The sequence below is a fragment of the Anolis sagrei genome, chromosome 1 (assembly GCF_037176765.1).
Source record: "Anolis sagrei isolate rAnoSag1 chromosome 1, rAnoSag1.mat, whole genome shotgun sequence".
Lineage (NCBI taxonomy): Eukaryota > Metazoa > Chordata > Lepidosauria > Squamata > Dactyloidae > Anolis > Anolis sagrei.
The window spans coordinates 39,780,161-39,797,922 of NC_090021.1; the positions used below are offsets into that span (position 1 = coordinate 39,780,161).

General features: G+C 38.3%; 1 protein-coding gene across 1 annotated transcript in view; it reads right to left on the reverse strand.

Moving 5' to 3' along the window:
* Window positions 1-2,406: 2,406 nt before the first annotated feature.
* Window positions 2,407-17,762, reverse strand: part of LIN9 (lin-9 DREAM MuvB core complex component) — a 33,250-nt gene continuing 17,894 nt past the window's right edge. The window contains exons 8-15 of the mRNA XM_060754171.2: window positions 15,906-16,039; window positions 15,612-15,731; window positions 15,042-15,143; window positions 11,079-11,159; window positions 8,340-8,465; window positions 6,771-6,953; window positions 6,285-6,382; window positions 2,407-6,189 (exon numbers count right to left, since the gene is read on the reverse strand). Of these exons, the coding sequence (XP_060610154.1) occupies window positions 6,084-6,189; window positions 6,285-6,382; window positions 6,771-6,953; window positions 8,340-8,465; window positions 11,079-11,159; window positions 15,042-15,143; window positions 15,612-15,731; window positions 15,906-16,039 (950 nt within the window). The 3' untranslated portion in view covers window positions 2,407-6,083. The remainder of the gene's footprint in view (window positions 6,190-6,284; window positions 6,383-6,770; window positions 6,954-8,339; window positions 8,466-11,078; window positions 11,160-15,041; window positions 15,144-15,611; window positions 15,732-15,905; window positions 16,040-17,762) is intronic.

Below are 17,762 nucleotides of genomic sequence, written 5' to 3' on the forward strand. Positions count from 1 at the left end.
AAAGGCCTCATGTTACTACCCAAAGGTCTACGCATTAGCTTTTGGTCAACTTTAGATTCAGTTTGGGGTGCCGATTCAGAAAATTGCAATAGATAGACCACATCAACTCTAGTTTCTGATACAGAATATATGCCATGGTCAGCAACAGGGAAGAAATGGCAGGCGACATGAAAGGAGCGGAAATCTATATAAATAAAAATGTAATGTTCTTTCGTGGGATTAACATAACTCAAAAACTACTGAGCGAATTGGACACAATACACCTATCAGGCCAACGAGCGACCATCACTCATAAAAACACTGAAAAACACAGCAGAGGAGACATAAAAAGCCAAAAAAACAACAAAAAAACAGTACAACACATGTTTAAAACCACATACATATATATGCAAACACACATATATACACATACACACAAATATACATACACACAAAACATATCTACACAGACTGGGCCACAGCAATGCTGGGAATTGCAGTTCAAGAATAGGTAGGGAAGGAAGAAAGAGGAGAAAGAGGAAGGGAAAGAAAGGGGGAAGGAAGGGAAGAGGAAGAGGAAGAGAAGGAAGGAGAGAAAGAAAGGAGGCGAGAAAGAGGAAGGCTGGCCACAGCAACGCGTGTTGGGTACAGTTAGTAAAATAACCTTGGGTCCCCAGATGTTTTTGGCCTACAACTCCCAGAAATCCCAGCCAGTTTACCAGCTGTTAGGATTTCTGGGAATTGTAGGCCAAAAACATCTGCTTTGTAGGCCAAAAACTTCAACTGCTACAGTTCCTAACAGCTTGTGGGAGTTGAAGTCCAAAACACCTGGAGAGAGGACCCAAGTTTGCTCATGCTTGGTGCATATGCACTCCATTTCTTTTCCTCTTTCTTGTTTATTTATTTAGGTCAGTGGTTCCCAACGTGTGGTCCATGGATCACTAGTGGTCTGCAAGAACTAAAATATGGTCTGTAACCTCACCATTACGAGAGTGACTGGTCTCACGAAACACTCTTCTAGTGTCGAGGCTTATTAAATATGTTTTTCTGTGGACAAGCAGATGGTGACTACTGGATGGCATATGTTCTGTAACAGAAACTAAAGTAGATGTGGTTTATCCAATACAATTTTCTGAATCAGCACCTTAAATAACCAAACTGAATCTAAAGTTTATTTACTACATTTATATCCCATCCTTTTCACCACAGCATGGGGGCTCATAGTAGTTTGACCAAAAACTGAGTCATAACCCTTTTGGTACTAATATTGGAGAGAGGTCCCTGGCCAAAGTGATCCCTGCTGAAAGAAAAGGTTGGGAAACACTGATTTACTGCCATCAATGTGCATATATAAAACAACCAAACGTACAATTTATAAAACAACCCAAACCTGCCAAAGGCATGCAACCTAAAATATATTGTTATATAATATATATATTATATATATTTACAAATACATATATTATGCAGATCTATATGCCTGTATACATATTTACAGAAGGAAGCAATATTCTCCAATATTTATATCCTGCTTTTTCTCCTGCAAAGGAGATTTAAAAACGTTTCACACTAAAAACCATAACAATGTGTAAGTTAAAACTTGAAGCATATAAACCTTAAAACAGAATTAAAAACAGAACTATTTAAAACACATAGTTAAAACAAATTAAAATACCCATTAAACTATATCTAATATAAAACTACGGCTAAATGAAATGCTCTAGATGAAATGCAATTTTCAAAAATTAATCTCAAAACACGCTGATCAATACATGTAATGAAAATATAGGGTTATAAGACACACTGAAATTCTCAAAGCTTTAAAAAAGTTTCAAACAGATTTAAAGGTAATGCAGGAAAGAGGAGCAGTCTGCAAATGCTCCTTTGCTGTTGAGTAAACAATCTGTAGGGCTGGTTTTAAAAAACAACAATCCCATTGGGAATTTTCAGCAATAATTCACCTGGTGCTGCTCTCTTTTCATGGGATGCCTGCATTGTAGAATTACTGGAGTTTAACTGCTACGGATTAGTGCTATGGAATCCTGAGAGTTGTAGTTTTACAATGTATTTAGCCTTCTCTGCCAAAGAGTGCTAACACTTTGCCAGCTCTTGTTCTTACCGGTTTTCAGTTTGTATGTGAGAATATGACTTCAGAGACCTGCATTTTATAATGCTTTTATGATGACCATGTAGAAAGACATTTACTTTGTTTTTCTTTTGCATTTTGTCTAACAGCAAACTGGAGGCATTTTGAGAATGAGGCAATGCCATCTTCAGCCTCTTTTGGGACAGTGTCTGGTTTATTGAGTTTTCAGCATGTTTTCAGTTTGATGACTCCAGAAATAGGACCTTCATGGCTCATGCAATTAACCCTGCACCATTTGCATGAAAGCAAATAAGGAAGAAGAAAATGGAAAATGCTGTAGCTGCTTCAGTCAAAGCCAATTTATTACTGTTCATTTCCTTGTGAATGAAAACACACACACACCTACCAGGAAACTGAACTTTTTGATCTCACGTATGACACTTTCTTAAATGGAGCCAGCTCATTGCTCCATGTAGCCTAATATACTTCGACAAGCAGAATTCCCTCAGGCTTTAAGAACTCTTATAAAGGTGCCTCTACACAATATAATTCATGCAATTTGATAGCAACTGAACTGCTATGGCTTACTATAGAATCATGAGAGTTGCCATTTTACAAGTCTTTAGCCTTCCGTGATAAAGAGCGCTGGTGCCTCACTAAACTACAAGTCCCAGGATTCCATAGCATTGAGCCATGACAGTTAACGGTGTCAAACTGCATGAATTCTACAGTACAGAGCCAGCTTAAAACTGCAAAGGGCAACAGATCTCCTTAGTTGAATATACAACATCTACCCACAACTTTCCTGAAAACATGTCCTCCCCTTTCTCTTGATTGAGAAGGACTGCTGGGAGACTCATAGAATCAAAGAGTTGGAAGAGACCTCATGGGCCATCCAGTCCAATCCCCTGCCAAGAAGCAGGAATGTTGCATTCAAATCACCCCTGACAGATGGCCATCCAGCCTCTGTTTAAAAGCTTCCAAAGGAGCCTCCACCACACTCCAGGGCAGAGAGTTCCACTGCTGAACGGCTCTCAGTCAGGAAGTTCTTCCTCGTGTTCAGATGGAATCTCCTCAAAACTCAAAACTGACAGCTGCAGCATACACAATGTTTTGGGAGTTGATGCAGTCAGGCAAGTCAAAGGAGCCACTCTTAAGCTCAAGCTAATATGATGGACATGTTTTCCTGAGCGTGGAACAGAATAGATGTTGGACATGTAGATGTTTGACCTCGTCTACTCTTTCTTTTTACATTCACAGTATTCATCTCAGGTTGCATCTACATGATAGATTTAATCTAGTTTGGCACCACTTTAACTGCAATGCCTCAATGCTATGGAATCCTGGAATTTGTAGATTGGTGAGACACTAGCACTATTGGGCAGACATGGTTAAAGACCTTGTAAAACTACAACTCCTTTGATTCTCAGCATCGAGCCATGGCAGTTCAAGTGATGTCTAACTGCATTAATTCTACAGTGTAGATCAGGCATGCGCAACCTGCAGCCCTCCAGCTGTTTTGGTCTCCAACTCCCAGAAGCCCTAGCCAGCTTTTAAGGAATTCTGGGAGTCAGAGGCCAAAACAGTTAGAGGACCACAGGTTGTGCAGGACTGGTGTAAATGAACCCTGCCTTGTCTCTATTAGAGCTTACAAATTATTTAAATTAGTTTTCAGCAGGAAAGAGTAATATCTTGGAATCAGTCTTTCCAAGATGAATAATCAAATGCTTAATTATATCACAGAACCAGCTAGGCATAATGGATTAAGTGTTGGACTATGACTCTGGAGATCAAATCCCCACTCAGCCACGGAAATCCACTAGGTGAACTTGGGCAATCCATATTCATCCAGATGAAGATCAAGACACCCCTTTGAAAAAATATTTCCAAGAAAACATTGTGATAGATTTGCCTGTTGAAGATGATTTGAAGGCACACAATAACAAACATTAACTATAGTATATTAAATCCAGTTTTCTGTCCTCTCAAGCAGCAATGTAAGTCTTGGACCAAGGACCTACTTTCCACTGGAAGTAAAAAAGCAACATATCCTGCCAGCAAAATACTGGTACTTATCTTTGATTCCGTCTAAAGACTGGTAATTTTTATAGTATTCAATTCCCTTTTCCTTGTATATTGTGCCTTATTTAGATTGTCAGCCTGAGGGCAGGGAACTGTTAATTAAACAGCCTTTAAGCCAGTCTGAGAGCCTTTGTGGATGAAGAGTGGGATATAAATTATTGTGTGCCTTCAAGTCTTTTTCCAACCTATAGCTTCCCAAAAGTACAGGGTGTTTCATTTCATTTTACAAGATCTGTGTAAAAGAAGTTTGACATTACATTCCTTTGAGACTTTGTACAAGGAACTGAGAATAACATATTTCTTGGCAGAAGTAGAAGAAAGACTTAAGATTATCAGTAGAAAGAAATGGTTGCAGATTTTTGTGTGCAAAAGCAGCATTTTCATTTGAATGGTTTTGGACAAAAGGCGTACGCTTCAACTTATGTTATGTCCGGGTCACTGTTATGAAAATGGTAAGAACTATGTCTGTATAGAAGTCGTTCCTACATTCCATTTTCTGGTATTAAAACAAGGAATATGTTCTGGGATGGAAAAAGAAATTGAACAAACTCATTTCTCCTGTTAAGAAGAGCCAAAGTTAGAAAACCCACCAAAGGGTCATTTTAAAAAAATGAAAGTACTGTAATATTTTTAAAGAAACCTAAATTTTCTCTACCATATTTCCTGCATCTCCAGGCAAAAATGCACCTCTTAATATGTAGTCACTACATATTTGGAAATTACTTCAAGCCTTAAAACACTGCCATTTACATAAATCAATGAGAATAAAAGATTTATGCATTTCTTAAAAGAACAGGCGTTGCTAAATATAGACTCTGCAGTTAAGTTTTGAAACAGCACAAATACAGACACGGAATACAGAAGCATTTTTAAAACTATACAAAATTTTAAATTGAAAATAATTGTTTATATTTTCTTTATACATTAACATACAAAAGACCTCATTTTATGAGGAATTAAAGAATCGAAACATTGCTAGAGCTATCTGAGAATTCAGATCTGGAAACAATTTATTACACTGAAGTTTTATAAGACTATACTAAATAAACAACTCAATATACCCTTTTTACAAGATTGGTATTTCTATATATTCCTCAGGTCTTTGCTTTTTATTTTTTTAGGCAGTTTAGAGGATGGACTATCCAACTGCTTTGTAAAACTCCTATTCTTTGATAACCAGATACTGAGTTTAAAACTGTGCAAACAAATCATTGAAAAATATTATCAGTTATTTTTTTCTGCCCATTATGGAGGCGAAATAGCAATTATTACCACTTTCTGGGAATTCAGCAGTTCTTTTCTACTCCTTCATTAGATTACTTTTATAAGTTACGATAAATTAAATATTCCAGAGATATTTAAACTGATTTACAAGGATTCCCAGTATCAGCAAGTGTACAATAGCTATCTATCCACTACTACTCCTTTGCAAACCTTACTCTGCTGCTACTTCCCAGGTACAGGAAATGCACACACTGCTTTACCAATCACTACACTTTCAAAAGGCAGTAAGACACAAGTACTAAGTACTATGGCTTTCAAGAACAAGTCAATACAAGCCCATGCCTATGACACTTCCTTTTCACTGTTTTCAAAACACATGTGTTAATAGTTGACAAAATAAGCTGCAATTCAATTTAAAATATTCTTACTTTATATAAAACATGTCTGCATAACTTTCAGCTTAAAACAACATATATACTTTTTAAACTAAGGGTTAGGTGTTCAAACAAGATACTGTATGTGCATAGCCAGTGATGAAGTCTATAGCGATGCTGGTAATTTTATGCTGGTTTCTTCAGAAGTACCTCAACCAGTCTCAAAATATCCTCTTCTTTCCTTTGTCTTCCAGCAGTCAGGATATTTGGTGAAGCTTATATAAGACGGTGTTTCCACAATTACATTCTGTACACTTGGGCCTAGGTGGACACTTCTCTCAGTCTCTGTTGGTGTTATTTGCAGAAAAGGCATGTAAATTTCCCATCTGGCTGAGTCCACTCTGAATGTGTGCAACGTGGATTTCAACATTATTCTGAAAACAACTGAAGGGGAAAAAAAATATTGTTAATGCTTCTAAAATGTCCAACATTATGAATGCATTCATAACATTTATGTTTGAAATGTGAATATTTATTACCTGATATTTGTAGAGTCTATAGAATTTTTGATGTCATTTAATGAATCTGTTAAAGATTTAAACTCAAAGGAATTTAGATCACCTCCTTCTGCCAGACACTAAAATAAATAAGATTAGAATATCAAGATATAGTACAGGTTGAGCAGCTTTATCAAGTTCACACAACCACCACAAACTCTATGGGCACAAAGGTTATATATGCATGACAGGAAGACACAAATATGAGAAACCACAGTAGAGATGACTGTTTGCATCCTGCACAGGTGATGGGGGATTGGCTGACAATGATGTCTTTAGCTCTGCCCACACTATGTGCATATTTGAGTATTGGTATCAGAAAAGTGATACCAATACTCAAATATGCACATGTTGTGGGGCAGAGCTAAAGACAAGACAAGCCCTGCTTTGAATATTGTCAAAGTGGCCTCTGGCATTCCTGTCCCTAAACAGGGCAGCAATATTTTTTATTCTGTTAGTATCACTTACCTTAATCTGTAGTAATATTGCCGTAAGTCTAGCAATTAAATCAGTCAGGTTTTCACTTTGAACACAAGGCTGTCCTGTTGTTGATGTATTTGATTGCCTCACAATTTCCTGAGCTTCTTCTTCACATCTCCGTCTTAGATCGGTGGGATGATCTGCAGGCTGGAGACCTTGATCTGGGGCAAGCTGAGAGAAGAGAATAAGTATTTCCATTGCAACTCTCTGCAGCATAGTTGGCACCGTCAGTGGCCGTATAATTACCTCTCCTGCCTAAGATGGACTGCTGGGAGTACAGCCCTCCTCAACCTAGCATCTTCCAGATGTTCTGGATTTCAGTTCCCATGATCCCTCGTCATTGCATTAGAACTGGAATCCAAACATCTGGAGAGCACTAGGTTGGGGGAAGACAACAAAAGATCTAATTGCATTATGTATAAAAGGAAATAATCACTATTTTAATTACTACATAACAAAGCTTCAGTTACGTTCAGGTTGAATATTTTTTTAACCTAGAATTCCATTCCCTAATAATATTTAGGTTTCATTTAGTGAAAAAACACTGCTGTACATGCCCCTCTCTTTATATGGCAATGGGAGTAGATTCTATCTACTCTATTCTATGGTCCCCCAGTTATTTTTAGACTACTGCTCCCATGAACCCTCACCGCTGGTTATGCTGGGCTGATTGGAGCAGCAGTCCAAAATCTGGGCTTATTGGAACAGCAGTCCAAAATCTGAAGGAAAAGTTTACTTGTCTGTTTCAGCTTCTGCTTCTCTTTTCTTAAGACATATACAAATAGCCCCTCAATCCTGTAGCCTTCTAGTATGTCATATAACTTTTTCAATGGTGGGACATTCTGGGATTTAAAACCAGATTATCTGTCAGCACATTAGCCTTAATCCTGTATGGTGTGGAAGGTCAAGGCAGGGTCTGACAGTGGCACTTTAATGATGAGTAAAAGAGACTCTGTGAATTGCTTTATTTGGCATATTGCAGTGAAGTACCTTCCAGCCCATAATTAAACAGGACTTTTCCAGGTGGAATTACTACAGAGTAAAATGACACACTGCAAATCGAATGGGATTAAATTAGTGCAGCTCCCAAGCAACTGCCAGCAATCCTAACAAACATAGTTAATGTCAAAGGATGCTGGAAAATGCTGTTTAACAAAATCTTGCAAACTGCAAAGTTCCCACTTTCAAGATTCAAGGGCAACCTGTTTCTCTCTGCTGTCATTTACTGCTGGAAACTTCAAGGAAAAGAGGAATCACATAAGAAAGAAAGAAGTGGGGCATAACTTATGAATCATGTTACAGGAAAATTTACTCCCTCAATCACTCAGTACCTGATTGAGTGACAACATATTAGATCAAATTTGCTTGAACAAATCTTTTTGTATTCAAATAAGTAAAAGGGATAAAAACCTTTCTTTCTTTGGATGAAAACTGGTTATTCTTAGAGTAGGACTGGTGTAACAAGTGGAGTGGATGTGTAGGCATGGGGAACAGGAATGCATATGTCTCTGATGACTGTAGCTGTGTTTATTTGGAAAGTACCGAGCTATATTTTACCTCATAACAATACTGTTGGACTTTATGCAGAACTTTGTTTAGATCCTTGTTCAGCTGTTCAAGATCTAAAACAATTGTTGCATATCTTCTCTGGAATTCAATACCTATAGGCATAGAATAGGATTTCTGTACAAATGACAAAAAACAAAACAAAATTTAAAAACAAACTAAGGACACAAAGCAATAATCTCTCATATTTATTTATTGCATTTAACTTTTATTACAAACTGAACTGAGCCTAAAAACATGGCTATTTGAGAAGGCATTTTAACTAAGTGCTACAATAATTTGGTAAGGACGACTGGAACGGAATATGGATTATGAGATTGGTCACGATTCTACTTTGAGACGGAGCGGATTTTTTAGTGTAACTATATAACTGTTGTATTATGGATATGTTGTTATTTTGTTATTGCCTTTTGTAAATTGCCTTTTATATGTTGTACACCGCCGTGAGTCGCCCTAAAGGGCTGAGAACGGCGGTCAACAAATGCAGCTAATAATAATAATAATAATAATAATAATAATAATAACACTGGATTTTTCTGTAAAGAATGTTATGTATTATAGTAGCTTTTGTTATTCTTTATTTGTGAAGTTACGGTTTCTTTACAATATTTGCCATTTTACCTAACCCCATTAGGAAATTGTGAACATATTTAAATTCCTCATGAAGTATCACCAAGAACGGCCTTTCAATATTAGGTGTTTGAAATAAATCTGAATTGCTCAGATTGATAGTGCCTAAACCTGTTTTTATCATTGGCAATAGTATGATAGCTAGGACCCTACGCTACTTGCGCAACGTGGGTCAGAATTAATGAAGGGAACACATGAGTGAGACTGTGGAGCCATTGAGAGACACAGCTGCAACAGGATAACAATGAAGTAATTTAACTCAGGAGGGACAGGATAAGGGTGAGGTAATATAACAGTATTTTCCCCCACCTTTTTATCCTTCCTTCCATTGGTCGTCTTTCCCCCCTCGTTTTTACCCTTCCTTCCATTGCAACGACTTTGCTGCAGCTGTGTCTCTCACTTGGAGCACTCACTTGTGCACGTGTTCCCCTAATTCAGACCCACGTTGCGCAAGCAGCGTAGTGTAGGGTCCCAGTTATCATATGATTGCCTTATCATCTACTTTCCTTTTTATACCAATCACACTGATGACCACAGATATTTTGCATAATTCAAACTAATTAAGGCCAAGGTCCACATGCACCCATCTGATGAATTTAATGGAACTACTGGGTAAGACACACATTTAACTACGCTCTAATTAGGGTAGCTGAATGTAAAAAGGATAGGACTCCTATACTTCTGTGCAGAAAAGGAAATCCTGGCAGTTGTATCTTTGATGACAACTTAAGGAGCACTCTATTTTGTTCGGAAGGGGATCCAGCTGAGAGCCACTTTCTTTTAGCTAACAACTGCCACAGCTGTGGCCACCAAAGGAAGATAAGAGGTAGCAACACTTCCATTGTGCCTAGGCTTGATAACTAAGAATCCAATATCTGAATTTGCTGTATTCCTCTTTTTCTTCCTTTCTAGTTTTGTGGAAGGCCTTTTAAGACCACAAGACTATGGTCAGAGATTGTCTTATTTCTGGTATTGATAAAATAATATACATAAAGCCCATCCCAGTGGGGATGACACAGAAGATGATTGCATTGATGCAAAGGATTGCCAGGAAGTTGCACCCATACTGGGAGATGCATCAAGCAAAGTGGAAGCTCAGAGTGAAAGATTTCTGTCTAGTGCTACAATGAGCTCCTGGAAGTATAAGCTAAGTAACAGAAGGGTGGTCCTCACTTCACATCATTGGTTCTGTGTGAGGCCCATCAGCACAGCTTAGGGATGAATGAGTTTTGAATTCCACTGGAAGCAATATGAATAGATAACCTGTGCACCTTGTTTACAAGGCTAAATATCACTTTTAGGAGATGTCTTCAAATGCTGATTTGCAAAGAATTTAGCCTGCGAATGGTGAGTAATGAAGATAAATAATATATCTGTTATAAAATATAATGGGAAATGTGTTATTCTTTTAAATAACATCCCATGATGGTGAAACTACACAGTATTATTTAAAAAATTATGCTCTATGTGTTGTCGAAGGCTTTCATGGCCAGAATCATGTTTTGTCTGCATCTATGGCAAGCATCCTCAGACGTAGTGATCTCACTACCTCTGAGGATGCCTGCCATAGATGCAGGCAAAAGTCAGGAAAGAATATTTCTAAAACATGGCCATACAGCCCGAAAAACCTACAATACCCCTTATTCTCTATGGTTTTGTTCTTTACTTTGAAAATTTTATATTGAAAATCAATGTATCAATCTTCTAATCAAATGAATAAAGGATTGTGGGGCCACAGTATTTTATTGTTTCTCCCTCTCATCTCTTTCCCATTGCTACCAGAGCATGAGACTGGGAGGAGCACATCTGGCTAATTAATCCATTAAAAACAATTCTGCCAAATATTCTCCGATGTATTCCTAAATAGCATTCCTCTAAATATGTTTCAGTTTTGACTATGGTAGAAAGTTCTTTAACTCTCTCCTGTTTCACATGAAAACATTCAACATTGATAATATTGAAGAGATGATAGGAAAAGCTTGAAAACACGTGGGAAGGATGTAGAAGATTTCAATGTGAATTCTGTTGTGTTTGGCTTTTATTTGTACTAAAATAATTTTTAAAACCCAGGAGCTAATTGAAACAAGGTTAGATATTTACCAGTTTTTCTGCTTCTGTGTTCATTTCTCTTAACTGCTTTATGTGTTCCTTCTTAATCATAAGAATTTTTGATAATCTGGTCTGAAGAAAAGAATATAAAACATTTCCTGAAGAATATAATCATTTCATCAAATTTTAATACATATTATAGAAATGAAAACTTCATGAAGCAATACTGTTTATATAGCCGACATGAGCTGGACACTGATGAAATGTACACATTGTTTATTTATTCATAAATCAACACAAAAAACCTGGGTCAGCTTCTCCATGGGTCAGTTACTGTATTTTAACTCTTATAAAAAGAGGAACATTCCTCTTCTCTCCATGCCAGGAGAACCTATAGGAAACACTGGTCTCTTCTACTTTTCTGATATAGTGCCACTTCTGGTCTTTTTGCATGCCTGGCTGTGGAAGTGGCAGTCAAGGGCAGCCAATTTCCTTCCCCACAGAAGGACCCTCAACTTCTGCACAGGGCATATCAAAATCCATAATTTTGGCCCCAAATCTTGACCTTGACTGGTACATGAGGTTGGATTATGAATGAAAATATGGACTTTCAGATAATACTTTCAAATGTCCATAAGTGCCATTGCCTCGGGGCAATTTCCTAGCCCAAAACTGTCTAGATGTTTTGTTCTGTGGCCATAGCACAAAGGTTTGTCTGTATAACTAGAGCAGCCTTGAGCAAGCCATGGCTTCACAATAATAATCTTTTAAAATATGAAGTCTCCTGGTACATTAAGTGTACCAAAGAAAGCCAGATACATCTCTCCTTTTTTAAAGAAACAGTTATAAAAACTATCCCCCAGCCAAAATATTTCCTAGCCAAGTGCTTCTTAAATTTTTCCCATTTGTGGTAGATTTTAAGACAATTTTAAAGCATGAATTTTAAACTCATGTCCTTTGTTTAATCTTCGTTTTGTGTAGGGTATTTTAATATGTATTTTATAGAAATACATTTTAATATGTGTATTTGTGGTATTTTTTTACAATGTTTATATGTTTTAGTTATTTTGCAACTCACCTCGAGCCATGAGGAGAGGCAGGTATGATAATAATAATAATAATAATAATAATAATAATAATAGTCAATATTGCAATCCCCGGTGACAGCAGGATTGAAGAGAAACAACTAGAAGAGCTGACACGATATGAGAATTTAAAGATTGAACTGCAAAGACTCTCAGACAAGCCAGTCAAGGTGGTCCCAGTGGTGAACGGCACACTGGGTGCAGTGCCTAAAGACCTTGGCCTGCACTTAAACACAATCGGCGCTGACAAAATTACCATCTGCCAGCTGCAAAAGGCCACCTTACTGGGATCTGCACGCATTATTCACCGATACATCACACAGTCCTAGACATTTGGGAAGTGTCCGACGTGTGATCCAATACAACAGCTAGCAAAATGAACTTGTCTGCTGTGGACTCATCTTGTTGTGTTTCAAATAACAACAACAACAACAACATGGTATTATTATTTTCACCTGAGAAATTTGATATGTAGGTATATAAATAGGCTGATTTTCCCTTTTTATGAAGTATAGCTGAAACCTTTTCTGTAGAGTCTAAGTAAATACTACAAATTGTTGCTAAGAGATTTGTGTAATATCTAAAACAGCCATGACTAGGTAGCATTTTACTGTTGTCATGTTTTTTGCAGCTCCAACATTGAGCTAAGAGGACCCCATTGGTGGTCAGAACCCACAGTTTAACAAGCAGAGGCCTAGACAAAAATAGGGAGAGCCTCTTTCTAACGTTGACTTGTTTAACATATTTGCTTGGTAAGCCTAGGCCTTTGATTAATCATCATAAATATAATCTAAAATCCATGCATTTCTTTGTCTTTTAATATTTAGTATTTTAATAATGATGTTTGAACTAACCCCAAAGTACTAAGATTTTCCAAAAGTATAGCCACAATGAAAAACTTGTAAAGATGCATGGATATTATTAGCTTTTTTTTTCAAAATCAGCTTGGAGATTGGGCTGAAGGACATTTTCAAACCAGTATATTTTAAAGAACTGAATAAACTGAGCAAAGATTATTCCAAATGTTCACTATTATTTATTTATTTATTTATTTGCTTTACTTCTATACCGCCTTTCTCAGCCGAAATGGCGACTCAAGGCGGTTTACATAGTAAAGATCAACACAATAACAAGAAGGCAGTTAAAAAACACATTATACAAAACATCAGGTCAAACAATCATAATCCTAGATATATGCCTCAGCAAACAAGTCAGAATCAGAATCCGTAATCATAATCCCTTATACCAATTCCTGTGATCAATTGTACCGTATTACTGTATTTCATTGCATTATTTAGCCAAACGCTTGTTCGTAAAGCCAAGTCTTGACCTTCCTCCGGAATGCCAGCAGTGAAGGGGCCTGTCTGATGTCCACAGGTAGGGCGTTCCATAGCCGAGGGGCCACCACCGAGAAGGCCCTGTCTCTCGTCCCCGCCAACCGCGCCTGCGATGCGGGTGCGACCAAGAGCAGGGCCTCCCCAGACGATCTTAATGTCCTGGTCGGTTCATAGGAGGAGATGCGTTCGGAGAGGTAGGTAGGGCCAGAACCGTTTAGGGCTTTATAGGCTAAAGCCAGCACCTTGAATTGTGCCCAGTAGCAGATTGGCAGCCAGTAGAGCTGGCGCAACAGAGGAGTGGTGTGCTCCCTGAGTGCCGCTCCTGTTAGCAGCCTGGCTGCCGAATGTTGGACCATTTGAAGCTTCCGAACAGTCTTCAAGGGCAACCCCACGTAGAGAGCGTTGCAGTAGTCTAAGCGGGATGTAACCAGGGCGTGGACTACCGTGGCCAAGTCAGACTTCCCAAGGTACGGTCACTAACTATATAAATCAAAATTTGACAGATGTACAAAATGCTTAGCTAGCCAATCAGGCATGTCTTATTTCAGGACAATACATTCCACCCATAAATTCCTTCCTTGGACTCCCTTCTCAGTTTTATAGTCACTGGGTACAATAAGCCCTCAGTGAAGCCCTCCCACCGCCCCCCCCCCCCCCGCCCCCCGCCCAACCATCTACCTTTTTTGACACCCTTAGACATTTTTTCTGAAAGGTTTTAAAAAAGATTTCTGCAAATCCCCAAGCATGTAGAGACCTTTATCTTATGTCCCAGTAGTCTGCCTTTGGCTATGTAATGCATGAAGTAACCCAATCCTATACAGATAAATAATCAATTTGGTACCAAGAAAAGTGTAACAAATTTAGAAAAAATGCCTCCATTTTTACCAATCTCTTCAGGATTATCCTATTGATTAAACTGAGTAGAATAGATGTGAAAATATTGATAGACAGGACATAATAGAACAAAAGTAGACCAATTGTTTGTTGCATGATTTCATTTTGATACATGTCCTTATTGTTGCTAATTACGTTCCTCCAAGTTGACTCTGATTTATGCTGATCCTTTCATTGAGATTTTTTTTGGTAAGATTTATTCAGAGGAGGATTGCCACTGCCTACTTCTTAAGCTTTCCAAAGCCAACCAGTGGTTATTGTGGGTCAGGGGGACCAAACAATGTTCTCCTGGAATGACATGTGCTCTCTTACATGTCTCTGTGTGTATAACTTAAATCATAAGTTTTTCACAAGCACTACTGAAAAAAAGTTTTTAAAAATCAGAAACAGGGATTTAGACTTCAGATATGCAGAAAAAACAGACAATAAACTAGGACGTGTGACATACTTATGTGAATTAATTAAATTAAATAGTACTCAAAAAGGTAAGCATATTAGTTGGCTTTAGCATAAAAAGACATAATGCAATGCAGTTGTATATTTGAAACTAATTGAGAAAAAGAAAATTCTTACATAGATTATTGCAGACTGAAATCTGTTTTAGTCTCAGAAGACTGCTAATGCTGGATTTCTTGTTAAATTAACTGTTCAAAAGGTTTTATATCAGTACAAAACTGAAAGAAAAATTGAGCACTCACCACTTGGATAAGGAATTCTACTGGAAAACCACCCAATGTTTCACTATCTGAGCCCGAAATTTTGTTTTTCCAAGAAGACTGTCCGAGTAAAGGATCACTGTCCTGGACAAGAAAGAAAGTTGCATTTTATAGTTTATTTCTAATAAGGTGTAATAGAAACATCACTCTGCATTAACGAAACATTAGAATATATTGAACTACTTATTTCATCTGCTTTAAATCAGGGTTGGCAAAGCACAGCCTGTAGGCCACAACAAAATATATGGGCCCATGTTATGACTCCTGAAGCTCCCAAAGGCCTTAGACCACCACATCCCAATTCCTTTTTGAAATGCCAAATGCATTCTTATCCCACAACAAATGGGGGTTTGCTGTGGGACAAGAATGGATCTGCCATTTTAAAAAAGAATTTGGGATGTGGTGGTTTGAGGACCCATGTTTGACTCCACCGAAATAGTTGAAAACTGGCTAAAATTAAACTGTGAAGGGCATGAAGATAAGTAACTGGCCCATGTCACTCCAAAATTCATAAATTTACTGAATGAAAAATACCTTCTGGATATTACTTACTGTAATTGGTGATTGGAGGGGAGGTGTATAATGTAACCGAGGAGGAGTCATAAAAAATCTAGAAGGTCGTTGTTTCTGTCCGAAGGCAGCAATAGGCATGGTTTCGTTAGGTTCATTACTCTGAAGTGACAGAAGGAAAAAAAGTTTTACAATGAGTGGCATCTTGAGTGAGAAAATATAATACACTTTGAAATTAAAATGGCATGATATTTTACTGAATTAAAGAGATGGAATTTATTGTTTTAGGAAAAACATTTTTCTGCATGAAGACACAAAATAGAATGTATAACTTACAAGGACTTCATAGTCTGGGATTGTATGCGTTCCAAGCCCTGTCCTTTCGAATGTTACTCTGTATGTAGCATTAAGAGTATCTACAGCATCTATCTGTCCTGTGAAGAGTCCGTCATGGGCACCACGTAACCGTGCTATTATAAATGATAAAAATCAGAATCTTAATTGAAGGAAAATAATATTTTATACAATTTTCAATAAATATTGGCATACATTGCCCGTCAGGGAATGAAGAGAGAAAAGTCTGGAAAAATCTCCTCTAGCACTATGCCAGGCTCAGGTGATTTGTGCTCCTGCAGATGTTGCTGGACTACAACTCCCATCACCACTAAACACTGATAATGCTCAGGTGGTTGGGGCTGATGGGAGTTGTAACAGTATCCTAGCAGCATCTGGAAGGTCACACGTTGACCATCTGTGCTACAAAAAACTGGATTTTGCAACTGATATGATTTTTCAAAATAAGTAAGTTTTGGATATAATATATTATCCTAAGCGAGGTGTATAAGTAATTTGCAGTTATATTTCCAAATGAAAAGGAGAGGGGCAAGAACAAAAGACAATGTGCTCCACTGATCTAATTTCACAGCTTTTGCAAGCACTGTTCAGATAATAGAAAAACCCATCTGTTTATCACCTACTAAATGTCAGAAGCCTGCAGTGTTTTAAAATTTAAAAATGATAATACTGTCTCAGGTATTGCAAACTAATTCATTAGGATGCAGTAGCTTAGGAAAATGATCCTTGGAGAAGTGAGAGCTACCACATATGTATTCTAGATCCTTGTCTTTCCTGGCTGAGCAATCAGACTAGAGGGGACTGGCAGAGTGGATGAAGGCTGTGGGCAATGCCTCCTTGGAACAAGGCAGAATTCCAACTTGCCTAAAGGAGGCAGTTATGAGACATGTATTTTAAAAGCCATCCCTGAGCCCCTCCATAATGGATAACTATCAGCCAGTGTCCAACCTTCCCTTTTTGAGCAAGGTTCTGGAGTGTGTGATGGTCTCCCAACTCCAGGGATTTCTGGATAAAACAGATTATCTAGATCAGGCATTCTCAAACTGTAGTCCTCCAGCTGTTTTGGCCTTCAACTCCCAGAATTTCTGACAATTGAACAAGCTCGTTAGGGCTTCTGGGAGTTGGAGGTCCAAACTGCTGGAGGGCCACAGTTTGAGGATGCCTGATCTAGATCCATTTCAATCTGGTTTCAGGCCTGGTTATGTCTTTGGTCACCTTGGTGGATGACCTATAGAGATAATTGGACAGGGGGAGTGTGTCCCTGTTAGTTCTTGTGGACTTCTCAGTTGCTTTAGATACCATTGACCATGGTATCCTTCTGGTCTCTTTATAGTGGCTCTGTTCCTCCTGGAGAGCTGCACTCAGAAAGTGGTATGGGGGACTCATTTTGAACTGCTATCCATTGACCTGTGGGATCCCTCAGGGTTCTCTTTTGTCCCCCATGCTGTTTTACATATACATGAAACCGCTCGCTGGGGTCATCTGGAATTTTGGAGTACGATGCCATCTATATGCAGATGATACCCAACTCTGTCACTCCTTTCCACCTAAAGCCAAGAAAGCTGTCCTGAACCTAAGCACTTGACATCAGTAATAGATTGAATGAGGGCAAAGAAAGTTAATCTTAGCCCGAACAAGACAGAGGTGCTCCTGGTCAGTCAGAAGGAAGATCAGGGAATAGGGATTCAAACTATGTTAGTTGGGATTACACTCCCCTTGAAGACACAGACCTGCAGTTTGAGGGTATTCCTGGACTTAGCACTGAACTTGGGAAGCCCTGGTTTCTGCAGTGGCCAGGAGTGCCTTTGCACATTTAAAACTTGTGTGCTAACTGTGCTC